Genomic DNA, 14,271 nt, shown 5'->3' on the forward strand with positions numbered 1-14,271 from the left:
GTTTGAATATGGTTCAAAACTTTCTATATCATTTGAGAAATCAGGCGTAATCAACTAAATCCAATATGGTATTCCTTATCATATTCATGATGCTCCTAATAATTGTGGTAATGCGCAAATATGGCACATCTCTCTTTCTCCTATCTATCAGTACTCTATGAATCAATCGAAATTCCCATATTGATTTTGATGCAAAATGTGGAAATCAGAGAAATTCCGTTTGGAAGAAAATAAAGTGATGTTATTTGTTCTTATTTTTCAATTAATCGGTACATTATATTTTTTATTTGGAAAATAAATGAAATAGTGGTTGTGAAACAATTTCAAAATTAATTAATTGCTACAATCAAACTTTAGGGGGAAAAAGTAGTATATCGGAAACTTAATTTAAAGTTTAGCATAAACTAAAACTTTTTCATTTATGCCATGTGTTAGTACCTCTATTTTATACATCATTATCTTTTCATTGTTTTAGTACAATTGTGAGATGAGGAATTGAACCTCTATCTTTAGAATGAAAGATTATGTCAATTATCGATGATTTAAATCTTTTGTTTTTATTTTATTGAAAAAGTTGACATAATAATACTGAAAAAGTTCAAAGGATAATCAACTTTGGTTTCAAATATATATATATATATATATATATATATTCTTTTTTGTTTTCTCCTTATTTTTGTCCTCCTCTATTAGCTTCCATAATGTTAATGTTGGTAAAAGATGAAAGATTTTAAATAGTTTTGGTAGTGTGCAGAAGCTACCTGCTTCCTACTTTGAACCCTTTTCATAAATATATACAAATATACATACACTTTTGATGCTAAAAGAAAGGGTTGACTTCACTTTCTTTTCAAGCTTTTACTTTCTCCTTTGCTACATTTCTTTGTCCAAAAGCATTCCCTTCTTTTCTTCTGAATACCAAGTTGAGCACTTTATCGTTTAATACTCCAAACAACATTGCCAAATATGCTTTAAAGAAAGGATTTATTATTATTATTATTATCATTATTATTTTGGTTTCGACCATATGTACTTTTAGAGGACATTTTCCACTAACAAAAAAATGTACGGAAACAATGAAGTTGAAAATTTATAAATTCAAAAAAAAAAAAAAAAAAAAAGTCCCTTTAGAAATGGGCTTCCAGCGTAATAGCTTCTTTTTGTAGCCCAAATATTTATAGGCCCAAATCACTCATCAAAGAAGGCCCATTTCTCAATCCGCATAATGGACGGGCCCGGCCCAATTAATCTCACTGTGGTCTATTCAGTCCGGCGGCGGAGGCGTTGGCGCCTCCTTTTTTCGGGAGTTTTCTCAAGTTTTCTTCAGAAGTTTCATTCTCTGGAAGTCAATTCCTTTGTCTTCCTCTGCAAGTTTCACATTTCTACGAACGAATTGGCGAATTAAGTTACTGTTGCTGGGAAAATATGAATCCTGGTGGTTATACGGTTGAAGTGACGGGCTTGTCTCCTAAAGCAACAGAGAAAGATGTCCTCGATTTCTTCGCTTTCTCTGGCGCAATCGACCTCGTTGAGATTATTAGGTATTCATTTTATTCCGTATAGAGTATTTGATTTCATGTCATCGAGTCTGTAATTTCACGAGCTTTACATCTTTTGTAGTGAACAAGTCCTTTATTTGAAAGATGTCAATCGATCTTTCTAAACGTGAATAGGTTTGAGTTTGATTTTGAAGAAGCTGTTTAGTGGTGGACACCTTAAGTTTATGGGCTTTTTGTTAGCGTTTATATTTTGGTTTATTATCATTTTTTCGAAACCGCTTGGTGTAAGGATTTCTGGTTTCATGAAAGCAGATCTGGTGATGATGCCTGCACTGCCTATGTAACATTCAAAGATGCTTATTCTCAAGAGACTGCTTGCTTGCTGAGTGTGAGTATTTCAATTCCAAATACGCTTCAGGCCTACAGGTGCTACAATACAGTATTTGATTCAATTCTTCCATTACTCTTTATTTGGAGCTAAAGGGTGTGCCAGCGCGCGCACTCTAATACTATATCGACATGTGATCTTTATATTCTTTTTTATTTTATTTATGTTATTAATTTCTCTGACTTTTCGTTTTTTTTTTGTTTTTTATGAAGACGAGAATCTTATGGATGCTCAAATTTAAAAGTACCTTTCAAATTATTAATTTTGCTGAATAATATATTTATATGGATTTAATGCATTGCATCGATAGAATAGTGAAAATCGTATTCTTGGCGATTCTGATTGTAGGAAGAATGACACAGTGGCAATCTTTCTTTCTTTCTTTATTTTTTATTTTTTATTTTTTTCGATTTAAAATGCTATTCAATTTGCTCTGGCTTCCTTGGAGGAAGGAACTCTTCATCTGCTTGTGGTGAAGGATCTCTCTGTCTTTCCTCAATGAAGCAGCCGATTGCCTATGTAGAGGATTGAGACCCTCTCTTACTGGACTCCTATTAATAGTGAAGGATAGTTCAGTTTCCTCCAGTAAGGCCCTTTGTTAGAGAAGAAAACCTGAGTGCGGTTAGATCTTTGCTAAATAATAGTAACAAAAAACAGCAATAACTATCAGAATCAAAATAATGGATGGGAGAGAGAGAGAGAAATTGGATTTCAAATAATGAAAATTGCTTCATGAGCATTGAACCATAAAAGTATGGTTTTGGCATCATCAAATCTGAAGAATAAGCTATAATAGGAATATACCATTGGAATGTTCTAAGAAACATGAACGTGGATATAACTACGCATTCTGTCATCATTGTATAGACATGGCATTTAAATGTTATAGGCATGTGACAAATCTGAATCTTCTTATACAAAAAAAGTAATTAAAAATAATAATAATGAAGGAATATAAGTTTGAACCATAGACATATCACATATGGCAGATCTGAATCTGTGATTAGAGGAACAATAACATTGTTGTTTTTGTTACTGCTGCTGCTGAGTCTGCGATTATAGATAATAACATTGTTGATTTTGTTGTTGAATTTGTGATAACTAGAAAGAAACACATTGTTGGTGTTGTTGAGTACACTGTGATTTGAGATAAATAACATTGTTGTTGTTTCTGAATCCATAGTTATGAGGGTGCTAAGGGAGTGTCAACCTAGTTGAGACGTCCGGGTGCATCTCCTGATCCTTTTACAAGCACTTGTATTCTCGCTTTGCTCTTTGTATAACTCTCTTGTATTTAGAGCTTTCGCTCCTCTCTATTTATTAATACAATGAATCGTTTCCTTTTAAAAAAAGATAATCTGCTAGATACATTTTTCTCTCCTTATTTTCTGTTGCTACAAATTTGTGGTGTTTTAGGTATGAACTATTAATCGATTTTCAACCATATCAGATGAATATCCTCTTGGATTCAAATGATAAAGGAATTTCTATACGGATAGTCGGATGCTAAATTTCAGTTTGTGAGTACCAACAGTTCTGGTTTGATTATCCTGTTTATGTTTTGGTCTACTATTAGGTTTTCAATCAACGTTCATTTCTGTTTATGTGCTTAATGATGGTGGACCTTTATCCACCTGATCGGACTTCATCATACCATTATTTTTCTCCAAGGATGGTGGTTGTTACTTTTCATCCTGTGTTTTCCACCTGATAATAATGATCACGCTTTTAGAGTTCAATATCTGATTCTTGCAGGGTGCAAAAATTATAGATCAAAGAGTATGTATAACACGGTGGGGATATTTTGATGACGAATTTGGTTTTTGGAGTAGGTCTTCCGGTCACCATGAAGAAGACAGTACTCCTGCTGTAAGTGTCAAAAATGATATTTATCGATATTTCCTACCTGTTGCAATGTGCAAATGTTTTCTTCCTAATAGATTTTTTGTTTATATATATATATATATATATATATATATATATATATTATTATTAATTGATGAGTTCTCCATCTTGCAGTCGGCACAAAGAAGTCAGTTTATTTCCAGTGCTGGTAACGCAGTGACCATGGCTCAGGAAGTAGTCAAAACCATGCTGGCCATGGGTTACGTGCTGGGTAAAGATACATTAACCAAAGCCAAAGCCCTTGATGAATCTCATCAGGTTTCAACAACGGCAGCAGCTAAGGTAGCAGACTTGAGTCATAGAATTGGCCTTACTGACATGATAGGTGCGGGCTTTGAAGCGGTTAAAACTATGGATGAGAAGTACCACGTATTGCAGACCACCAAATCAGCTATATCAGCCACAGGAAAAACAGCTGCTGCCGCTGCCGATACCGTGGTCAGGAGTAGCTACTTCTCTAGGGGAGCTCTTTTCATGTCTGATGCCTTGAATCGAGCAGCCAAAGTTGCAGCTGACTTGGGTAGCCGTGGTCTTGAACATTAGTGCGAGAGAGTGCTTCTACTCATCCGTTGTAAATAAAGAAATTTAAATGCATACCTTAAAATTTTCAAGTATTACGATATTTTATCAGAGCGTACATTCATCTAAAAGCTGTATGTATAAGTTTAAACTTTACATTTCATAGATTTCAATCACACGTACTAGTTCATTTGACCCCACAGGTTTGCTAAATTTTAACACCAAATTCGGTAAAATTCAATCAGAGATGGTCTTTATTGAGTCATTTGTCAGTTTGTAAATTCAGTATCCTTTGGAGTCAAATCTATTCTTTTAGCACTCTTGGAAACGTCTCCTAAATTGTACTTTTTACAATCCTTCCGCTCACAGGTTGTCTTTTCCTTCGTTAGTTGAAGACTTGAAGTTTCTCTCGAATTTGATAAACTTGATTTGGTTCATTTAGATTGTTGATTGTCTAATAGGGAGGCCATATGGATGGATGCTTGATTTGGGCGCAACAAGAATGAAGTGCCGCATGCAATTTCATGATGTTGCCGCCTTGGATGGTTCCGTCCAGCTGTAATTGTCTGAGACTTGCAACTCGCTCCAGCAGGCAGTAGCTCCCTGCAAGTTACAGGTCGGTCTAGTCTTCAATTTTGTGCTGTGGACTGCGGTCTCATCAACTAGACATAGAACATGCATTTTTATTGTATGATTCTTGGCATTTAGGCAACACAAGGAACAAACACGAATGTTATATCTAAGCTGTTAATTAAATGATTAACTTTCAGCCATAACATTTGAATCATGCATTGCACAATATTCCCACACACCATGGCTGTATTGTCGTGGTTGGAGTCAATCACATCGTCTGCTGCAAGTACATAAATAGTTTCAATAGAAATGATCAAGGACCCTTCTTTATTAAAAAGCATCTTCCCTGTATGGATCAACCATTTTCTAGTACGTTGAAAAGCATCCCATCCAACAAAATAGAAACTTGAATATTTTACTCGGATTGAAACAGCCATTACTGTTGATAAACTAAAACACGATCCGGGAAATATTGAACGTGAGTTAGTCGAGTCAAAACGTTATTAACTGAGAATTATGGAATTGGAAAAGGAAATAAACAACATAAAAAGAAAATAGAAGAAGGAGCTTGTGTATATTCTGACTTTTGCAGAAAATGATGATAGAAAGGACCAATTATGTTGGGGCAATTGTAGTGTACAAATTTTTGTTTTTGGGGGTATCTGAAATAATTGTCCTTTTGGAACTGTTTGGACCTTTTTGTTGCTGTGATGGGTTAAGAGACAGACCCCCTTTGAATGGTGGGTCAGTCATAGTGTGCGATTGTTGGTGTGGGTCTTAGCAAATAACAGTGTTTTTGAAACTGACTGAGCACGTAGGAGGGAAGTCATTGTTTCTCCAAAGGAAACTCCTTCATTTCCTACACTTCTTAACCAACACACAGCAGCTTTCTCTTCCTTTTATCCACTGCGCCTACCTTTACGTTTATCTTCCATAAACCATCAACTATCAAGGGAGATCTGACTTTAGACCTATGTTTTTAGATCTATAGATTTCAATTCTTTTGCAGCTTGTTACTTTAGTTTGTCTAGACTACTGATTTGGTTAATTAGTCAAAAATCCTGAAGTTATCTTAGCTTCTTAAATGAAATTAGTCTCTGTTTGGGTGATAAAAGTCCAAAGAATGCTGTGTCATGTGTATTTGTTTGTCGCTCTATTTTTCTGGAGATGAAAGAATCCCGAGGCCTAAGAGTGATTGATTCGTCTTCCTTTATGTTAGTGAAGGAAGGATATGACGTCCTTCATCACTATTGAGGACAAAATTTGAGGTTCACATCATACCTTATTTTAATATTTATTAGATATATACACATGTATTAATCAATCTTATCCTATCCTTCTTTTCTTTTCTATTCCCTCCCTCTCCTCTCTTACGTCTTACGTTATGTTTGTAAAGGATTCCAAATCCTTTGTCAAAGCAAAGGGCCCAACGGTATGTATGGCCATCTCTTCACAGATGGCCAGAGTGCAGCTGCCATCCGCTTTAAGGGATAGGAAGCTCTATTTAGATATCTCTTCACTATATCCACAAATTTAATCTAAATTTGGGTAGAATAAAATGTTTTGTATATGTGAGTTAATAATGGTTATTAGTTAAAATTCAAAATCTTACTAAAGATAGATGAAATTCACTTTTTCCAATTTCTCTACTAAGACATAATTTGAATCCAAGCAAGAATTTAGGTCACATCCATCATAGGTAAAACAATTAATCCAAGTGACACTACAATGACTTTGAGAATAAGATTTTGTGATAAAAACAACTTAAGTGGGAGAGGAGATTAAAAAGAAAAAAACTTAAAAGAGATTCCACTGATTGACTTCAATAACAAAGTCCCATGAACTATGATTGAGGCATGAATTAAAAATGATTAAACAACCTAGAAGGACGGTAGAATAAGCCACAATTTTGTGTAGGTGGACAAGGAATGAAAATCACAAGTTAAATCCAAAATCACACACACACACAACTATAATATATTGTAGTTGTGTGTTGTAATAAAACACCTCTCCTTTTCTACTAACAAACACTATAATTATGATATCCAAAAGGAAGGCACACCATTGGAAATGTCTTTGAAACATCCTAAAAGTTCTCTTTAACTAATTAAAACACTCTATTATAAAATAAATAAATTAATTAATTGAATTGAATTTGGGTATGATATCTCCAAAAAACTCACTGTTATATACCATGAAAAGAACCAGCCAAATTATCCCGATAACTTCCAGGACCGATGTGAATTATGACGTACAGTTAAAAAAGAAAACATACATATAAATATACAAATACAAAAGTGGACAAATCAGCTTCTTGGAGCATTCTTCAAAATTTAAAATTAGGTTTGATTTTTTAAAAGAAAAACAGCATCCTCTCCACTTGTTTGACAAAAGGGACACAAAACTTTTAAGATTTTTATTTCAATCTAAACAAGGTAGCAATGGTTAAAGCCACTTTCTTTTCCCTCCCTTTTCATATTATACAAATATAAATATACAACACTACGTTCATTTCAATCTGCAAAAGAAAATCTTTTTAGAAGACTTTTTGAATCCTAAACAAACTCACTGTTCATAAATGTTCAAACCAATCAGAAAATTGTCCCTACCAAACCAACGGCTGAGATTGCGAATATCACCTTAGCCATAAGTCATTATTATAATAATAACCTTTCTTTTTATAATTAAAGAAACCGTAAACTAAACCAGTTGTTGGGGAATCCCTATCGCTGCATATCTTCCTGAGTGGAAGGGGAAATGAATATATATTTATAGGAAACAAAGCATTCAGAAAACTTAATTTAAAAAATTACATTTATTTTTTAAAGAAAAAGAGAGAGAAAATCGAGTGACGTCAGAGAGAGGAAGCACATGGGATCAATCAGTGTCAGCTGAATACACCAGAAGCATGAACACATGTGGAGGAGAAGATTCAGATTACTAATTAAAAATTATTATTATTTTTTATATATAATAAAGAAATTTAATTTAAGTATTTGAAAAAAAAAATGTGCAACAGGGCAGGGGGAAGAACATGGATCCACCCCATTCCAATGGGGCAGTGCAAAGCTTCCAACTCATATGGCATGTGATGCAGCTGAGAATCCTTTGTCTCTGCCCAATTTCTTTTTTCAAAGTCACTATTTTCCTTTTCTTTTTTCTTTTTTATTTTCCCTCCTAAATGGGACCTCTTTTCAGTCTCGTCATCACCAATTCAAAGGACATCACCAGGGTCCCCTATTTTCTAACCTCTCTAGGCTTCATTTTGATGGAATCCCCCTCCATTTTTTTCTTTCAAACCCTAAACCCTCAAAAGAAAAGTAATTTAATTCATATTTATACCAATTTTGACTGTCTGAATTTATTAAACAAATCCACTGTTGAGGAAAAAAAGGAATCTCTGAAATATTTGGATGGAGTAGTGGATATATACAATTCCCAAAATCAAGGTGGATCATGTTCATGTGTGGCTGCTGATTAGTTTAGTTTTTATTGAATTTTTGATGTGTTATCTGGGAGGTTAAATCATGTGATGGAAGATTTGACAGAGGAAAAAAGAAAAAAAAAAAATGAAAAAGAAAAAGAAAGAAACTGTCGAAAGAAGTTAGATGATGAAATGTGCATACAAATCTGTGGCAGCAGAAGTCCACTAATATTGAGTTTATTTATGGGACCAATATGATGGCCTTTAAAATTGCTTTCATGGGTCCTATTTGGTCTCTGTTTCTTTCCATGTACGTTATGGAATCAATTCAACTTAGAAGAAAGAAGAAATATTGCTACAAAAGAGGCTTTGAGTTTTGAGAGTCGATGCCTTCCTGTTTAATTACCTATTCATTTTTGCATATTCACTGTACTCTCTGTTTCTGTGTGCGTTGCCTTAGCCCTTTAGCCTTATCCCTACTTCAACTAACTTGCTTTTTCCATGCATCCATTCTCTCTTTTCTTTCCTCTCCCCACAAAATCACTATGCCCCACCCTTTCATTTATCTCAATTATAAAACAATAGAAAAAGGCTATTTTTATGGCGAAATTTGCTTCTTGATCATTCCCCTTTATAACCTTAATCCCAATTCAATCAATATAATCTGTGATCTCAGATTACAAATGTTAAAATACACTTATTTCCTCTTAGAGATTGTATGATGGTTCAAATCTCTCTACTTTCAAATGCATAGCACTCGCCCATTGTTTTCGAGTCATTGAAATTTTTATATACCACTATTCAAATGCACATGTAAAATGGAGGAAAAATATTGTTTAGTACATTAAATTGTTGTGTTTAATATGGAGGTTGTAAAGTCTCAAACCATGATTTGAAATATATGGATTCAACACCTAGTAGCTCTGCATTCCCCCGACATCCCATGCGACACACTACTTGCTTGAGTTATGTTTCTTTCGGAGTGAAGATTGTTTTTACAAGCTAACACATGTACTTTAACATGTTTTATTCTTACTAGCACATTCCTTAAAAGAAGTATACAGTGACTTTCACTCATCATAACATTTCTCCAAACTAAATCATGTCTAACTTTTGAATTCTTGCAAACCTCATTTAACTTAATATCATATCTTGCATAGTTTCAGAATCTCTCTCATTCGAATGTAAAATTAATTCATTAACGTATCACATGCTCTTTATATGATAGTGACAATGGACCCTTCCACCGCAACTCCACATACATTATTGTTCACTTTGGGTATAAACTCTCGTGACTTTATTTTTTATTTCTCTTCGAAAGATTTTATACTGATCTTCACTTATATATCCATGATCTATGATCCTTCACTCTCGTCCAAACCAACTCCTTTTCTCTAGAGCGCACCTTCACCATGTCTATTTTATGAAGCTCAAAACTTTATTTAGCACTGAAGTATTCTACAAACATTGTTAAGGCATGACACTTAACATCAATTGTTAGAGGCAAATGGATCTAATATGATCCTATATTATCTACTTTTGATATAAACCTTTTATAGTTTTGTTTTTGATTTCATCTAAAATGTCTTGTATTAATGTAGATATATCCTATCCTTCACTTATATATTCACGATGTCTTTTCCTCTTATATAATCTATATAAAACTTTGATCGCATTCATAACCTTATACATTAAAAATGGTAATAGATACAGAATGTGCATGAAGTGAAAACTATGTATTAAAAGCTAAAAGAGATTTGCATGGGAGATGTAAGTGAAATAAATAAATAAAGGACAAAGTGAGAAGTATGATTATAAGTGAGAGAAAAGGACAAAAGGAGGCAGTGAGTGGGAATGAGTGAAAGGGGCAGAAAGATCAGCAAAGAGTATTGAAAATGGATTGGCAATGGACAAATATTAGACATCATATTGGGGAACGAAGACGTAATACCAGCTCCACTCCTCCCCTTCTTTTCTCTCTTATCAATCATCATCATCATCTTAGTTTCTAAAATTAAAAATAAAATAATAAAAAATAACCTCTACGGAGTTATTCAGACCCCCAACTTCTAATTGGTGTTTCCAACTATTATAACCTACAATTCATTATAGTATAATTATTTCAAATCATCATTTGTCCCAATATTTACTATTTGTTGCAATATTAATATTTTCTTTTCGTCATGTCTTCTTTTCTTTATTACAATGTTTAAGTGTTTACTAATTTTCACTCATCGTGTCTTTCCTTCTTCCTTGTAGTGCCTACTATTTCCTATTCGTTATGTTTTTTCTCTCTTTATTACAATAGTTACTATTTCTTTCTATATTAAAATAGTTTACATCATAAACACAGATTATTATAACTCAAATGAAAATAGTATGTACCTATAGATGGTAATAATTATGAACTATAATAACCAACTTAACGTCTTAAATGTCCCTTACATCACTACACACTGAACTCTTTTCACTTTCAAACTTGTAGAAAGAAAAAAAAAGAAAGAAAGAAGGAAAGAAAAATGAAAAAATTGATGATGGGAAAGAGGTTGGTCCTGGTGCACGATACCCTGTTGGTGGGTTAGGTAGCAACCCCTGCCCACCCTTTCTTCGGACCCATCCCTTAGATTCCTGCCCCCACCACTCTCTCTAAACCATCCTAGCCAACTCACTAACTTCTCTTTTTCCTTTTCTTAAGTTACCTCTTTTTTTTTTTTTTTTTTTTTTTTTTTTTTTTTTTTTTTTTTTTTCTTCAAACACTTCTTTTTTTACTTTACATTCTTCTTCTAAACAAACCACACACAAAAAGGAAAATAAAAAAAGATATTGCCTTTTTCACTGATTATATATCACCTATACCAAGTTTTCTTCTCTTCTTTTTCCCCCTTTCTCTCAAATCACCCTTTTCAATATTTGGTTGTTAAGGCTTAAGATTTTGGGATTGAAGAAAAAATAGACCCTTTTGGATTTTGAATCGTTGAAATTTTTTGAATTGTACATCTTACACTTAAATTGAAAATCCTCCCCTCATTTAAAGGCTTTAACAACTAAATTGAAATCTACCAACTTCAAAAGTACTTTACCTTCATCTTCATATTTATTTATATATATATATATATATATATATATATATTGTGTGTGTTTGTATGTGTTTTTTTTCTCTCTTTTTCATACAACTGTCATCCATATGATGATTTGTGGCAAAAGCGCCATTCGTTTTCTCCAAAAAGATCTCAAAAAAAGTTACCCATTAACACTAACTCTTTGATTAAAGCTAATGATGAAAAATTTTGACTTCAGCCATAATTATTACTTCCAACTTAATTTCCTCCTTGTAATTTCTTTTTTTATTTATTTACACAGCTGAGTACTTAAAATCAGAATTTTCAATTCTTTTAACGTGTTTAATTTATTGTTCGATGTAGATTTTGTGTTAATACATACTAAACATCTGAATTTAATGAAAACAATGTTTCAATATTACTGCAGCTGTTGTTTGGTTTCATTATTTAAATTATTAATAGCTTCTCTCCATTATATATCCGTACAGGATGAAAATTTGTAATTAAAAGCTGCCTGAATTATGCATTTTCCCAATAAAAATAAAAGGAAAAAAAAAAAAGAAAAAGAAAAAGAAGGAAAGAATCCTGCAGCTCAAATACGAAGCTAAGAAGAAGTGAGATCACACGTTCCCCCTCTTTGTTTCTCTCTCTCTTTCTACGTATCTATAGAGAGAAGAAATTAATGGAGGTGTTTGTAGAAGCTGATATGGTATACAACCCAATATTTCTCATATAAATGTCTCCCATCTCTCTTCTCTCCATTAATTGAACCAACCCAACTTGGCCTTTTCCAAAAAAAAAAAAAAAAAAAAATTGTGCTTCTACAAGTGAACCCACGAAAAGAAAAAAAAAAGAAAAAAAAGGGAAAACCCAATCCATATATTCAATCCCACTTCCATTAACAAGACAAGATTCCAGCCGCACACGGCGGCGATTGAAGCTCCGGCCACCATGACAAGCAATGGGATGGCTTTTTTCCCAGCAAATTTCATGCTACAAACTTCCCATGAAGATCATGATCATCATCACCACTCTAATTCTCCTCCATCTCTCAACCCAATTCTACCTTCTTGCACACCCCAAGATTTTCATGGTATTTCTCAATCATATATGTAGAAAAAGATTTAATCTTTGACATGGGTTTTTCATTAAAAATTGAATCTTTATTGCAGGAGTTGCATCTTTTCTAGGAAAACGATCTATGTCATTTTCAGGGGCGGAAATGGTGGAAGAAGGTAATAACGGTGAGGATGAATTTTCTGATGATGGGTCACAGGCAGGTGAGAAAAAGAGAAGACTTAACATGGAGCAAGTGAAAACACTTGAGAAAAACTTCGAATTGGGAAATAAGCTTGAACCTGAGAGAAAAATGCAGCTAGCTAGAGCCCTTGGTTTACAGCCAAGACAAATTGCTATTTGGTTTCAAAACAGAAGGGCTCGCTGGAAAACTAAGCAGCTTGAAAAAGACTATGATCTTCTCAAAAGACAATTTGAAGCTATCAAATCAGATAATGAAGCCCTCAAATCCCACAACCAAAAACTTCAAGCAGAGGTAATCCATCATCCCTTTTTCATAAACTTTAGATTTTGATATTAATATTAGTACATGATGAATAAATTTCTCTGTCTTGCCATGCATCTAAGTGTAAGGAATCATTATTCTTGAGATTGAAGGCAAAAATATGGTAATCATTAGTCCAAAAAGGTGCATAGGATTATTATTACAAATGGGTTCTTTTTTTTTTTTTTTTTTTTTTTTGGTAAATGGGAAATTATATTGAAGTTTATGAAATTGGTGAAATGTTGGGGGACAGATAATGGCACTAAAAAGTAGAGAGCCAACAGAATCAATCAATCTGAACAAAGAAACAGAGGGATCTTGCAGTAACAGAAGTGAAAACAGCTCTGATAATATAAAATTAGACATATCAAGAACACCAGCCATTGATAGCCCTCATCAGCATCAGCATCAACATCCAACAAATAGGCCTCTTTTTCCCACTTCTTCATTAAGGCCACCAGCTTTGGCTCAACTCTTTCAAACTTCCTCAAGATCATCAGATCATCCACCTAAGCAAATTGATAACAATCATCATCAAATCCCCAAAGAAGAAAGCAGCAGTTTGTCCAATATGTTCTGTGGAATGGATGATCATTCTGGTTTCTGGCCTTGGTTGGAGCAACAACATTTCAACTGATATCATCTTCATCATCATCATCATCATCATCATCCATATCCATCAAGTTCCCTACTTCTCTCTCTCTCTCTCTCTCTCTCTCTCCCCCCCCCCCCCCCCCCCAATATCAAAAAGAAAAAAAATTATATATTAATAATGTCATAATATTAATATGTTTAATTTAATTGGATTTTTCTCAGAGAAATATGATCAAGACTTCTCCCTTCCACCCCCCTCCCCACAATGAATTTGCAATTTGTCATGAGTTTTCTTCTCCATTCATATCTCAACTTAAAGGGCTGTGTTTTTTATTTCTTTTATTTCTTTTTCTTTTTGGTGTTAGATTATTTGTCATTGTATAAATTAGTGGAATATATATATATTTATATTTTCAGGTGGCGGTTATTGATAACCCCCTTATGGAGGAATAATAAAGATGTTCTTTTTTTGGGTTTTGAATTTGAAGTAACTAAACATATAAAGAGTATGGCAAACATATCTTGTTGAAGGAAGACATTAATGAAAAATATAATCAATGTTGAGAGATTGCATGAGAGAATTGCAAGACCTAATTCCATTAAAAATGAAAAGGTATTTGCTTAGTTTTCTGTGTCAAAGACAGTAAAGTGAATGCGATTGCAATGATTTTTTGTGGTGATTTGGCTGCATGGCCACTGTGAAGTGTGAACCAAAAGAAAGAAAAGAAAAAAATCTACCATGAAAAGCC

General features: G+C 33.6%; 2 protein-coding genes across 2 annotated transcripts; both read left to right on the forward strand.

Moving 5' to 3' along the window:
* Window positions 1-1,279: 1,279 nt before the first annotated feature.
* Window positions 1,280-4,511, forward strand: LOC120081345 (RNA-binding (RRM/RBD/RNP motifs) family protein). Its single transcript, XM_039036114.2, has 4 exons — window positions 1,280-1,541; window positions 1,812-1,887; window positions 3,643-3,756; window positions 3,907-4,511. Exons 1-4 carry the CDS (start codon window positions 1,426-1,428, stop codon window positions 4,333-4,335), a joined length of 735 nt encoding a protein of 244 aa, XP_038892042.1. The 5' UTR covers window positions 1,280-1,425; the 3' UTR covers window positions 4,336-4,511.
* A 76-nt stretch (window positions 4,512-4,587) lies between these two features.
* ATHB13 (Homeobox-leucine zipper protein family) lies at window positions 4,588-13,749 on the forward strand. The gene is made up of 5 exons (XM_039036113.2): window positions 4,588-4,680; window positions 4,773-4,927; window positions 11,856-12,460; window positions 12,540-12,919; window positions 13,182-13,749. Exons 3-5 carry the CDS (start codon window positions 12,319-12,321, stop codon window positions 13,563-13,565), a joined length of 906 nt encoding a protein of 301 aa, XP_038892041.1. The 5' UTR covers window positions 4,588-4,680; window positions 4,773-4,927; window positions 11,856-12,318; the 3' UTR covers window positions 13,566-13,749.
* The last annotated feature ends 522 nt before the right edge of the window (window positions 13,750-14,271 follow it).

The sequence above is a fragment of the Benincasa hispida genome, chromosome 7 (genome assembly GCF_027475165.1).
Source record: "Benincasa hispida cultivar pf3 chromosome 7, pf3_genome.v1.1, whole genome shotgun sequence".
Lineage (NCBI taxonomy): Eukaryota > Viridiplantae > Streptophyta > Magnoliopsida > Cucurbitales > Cucurbitaceae > Benincasa > Benincasa hispida.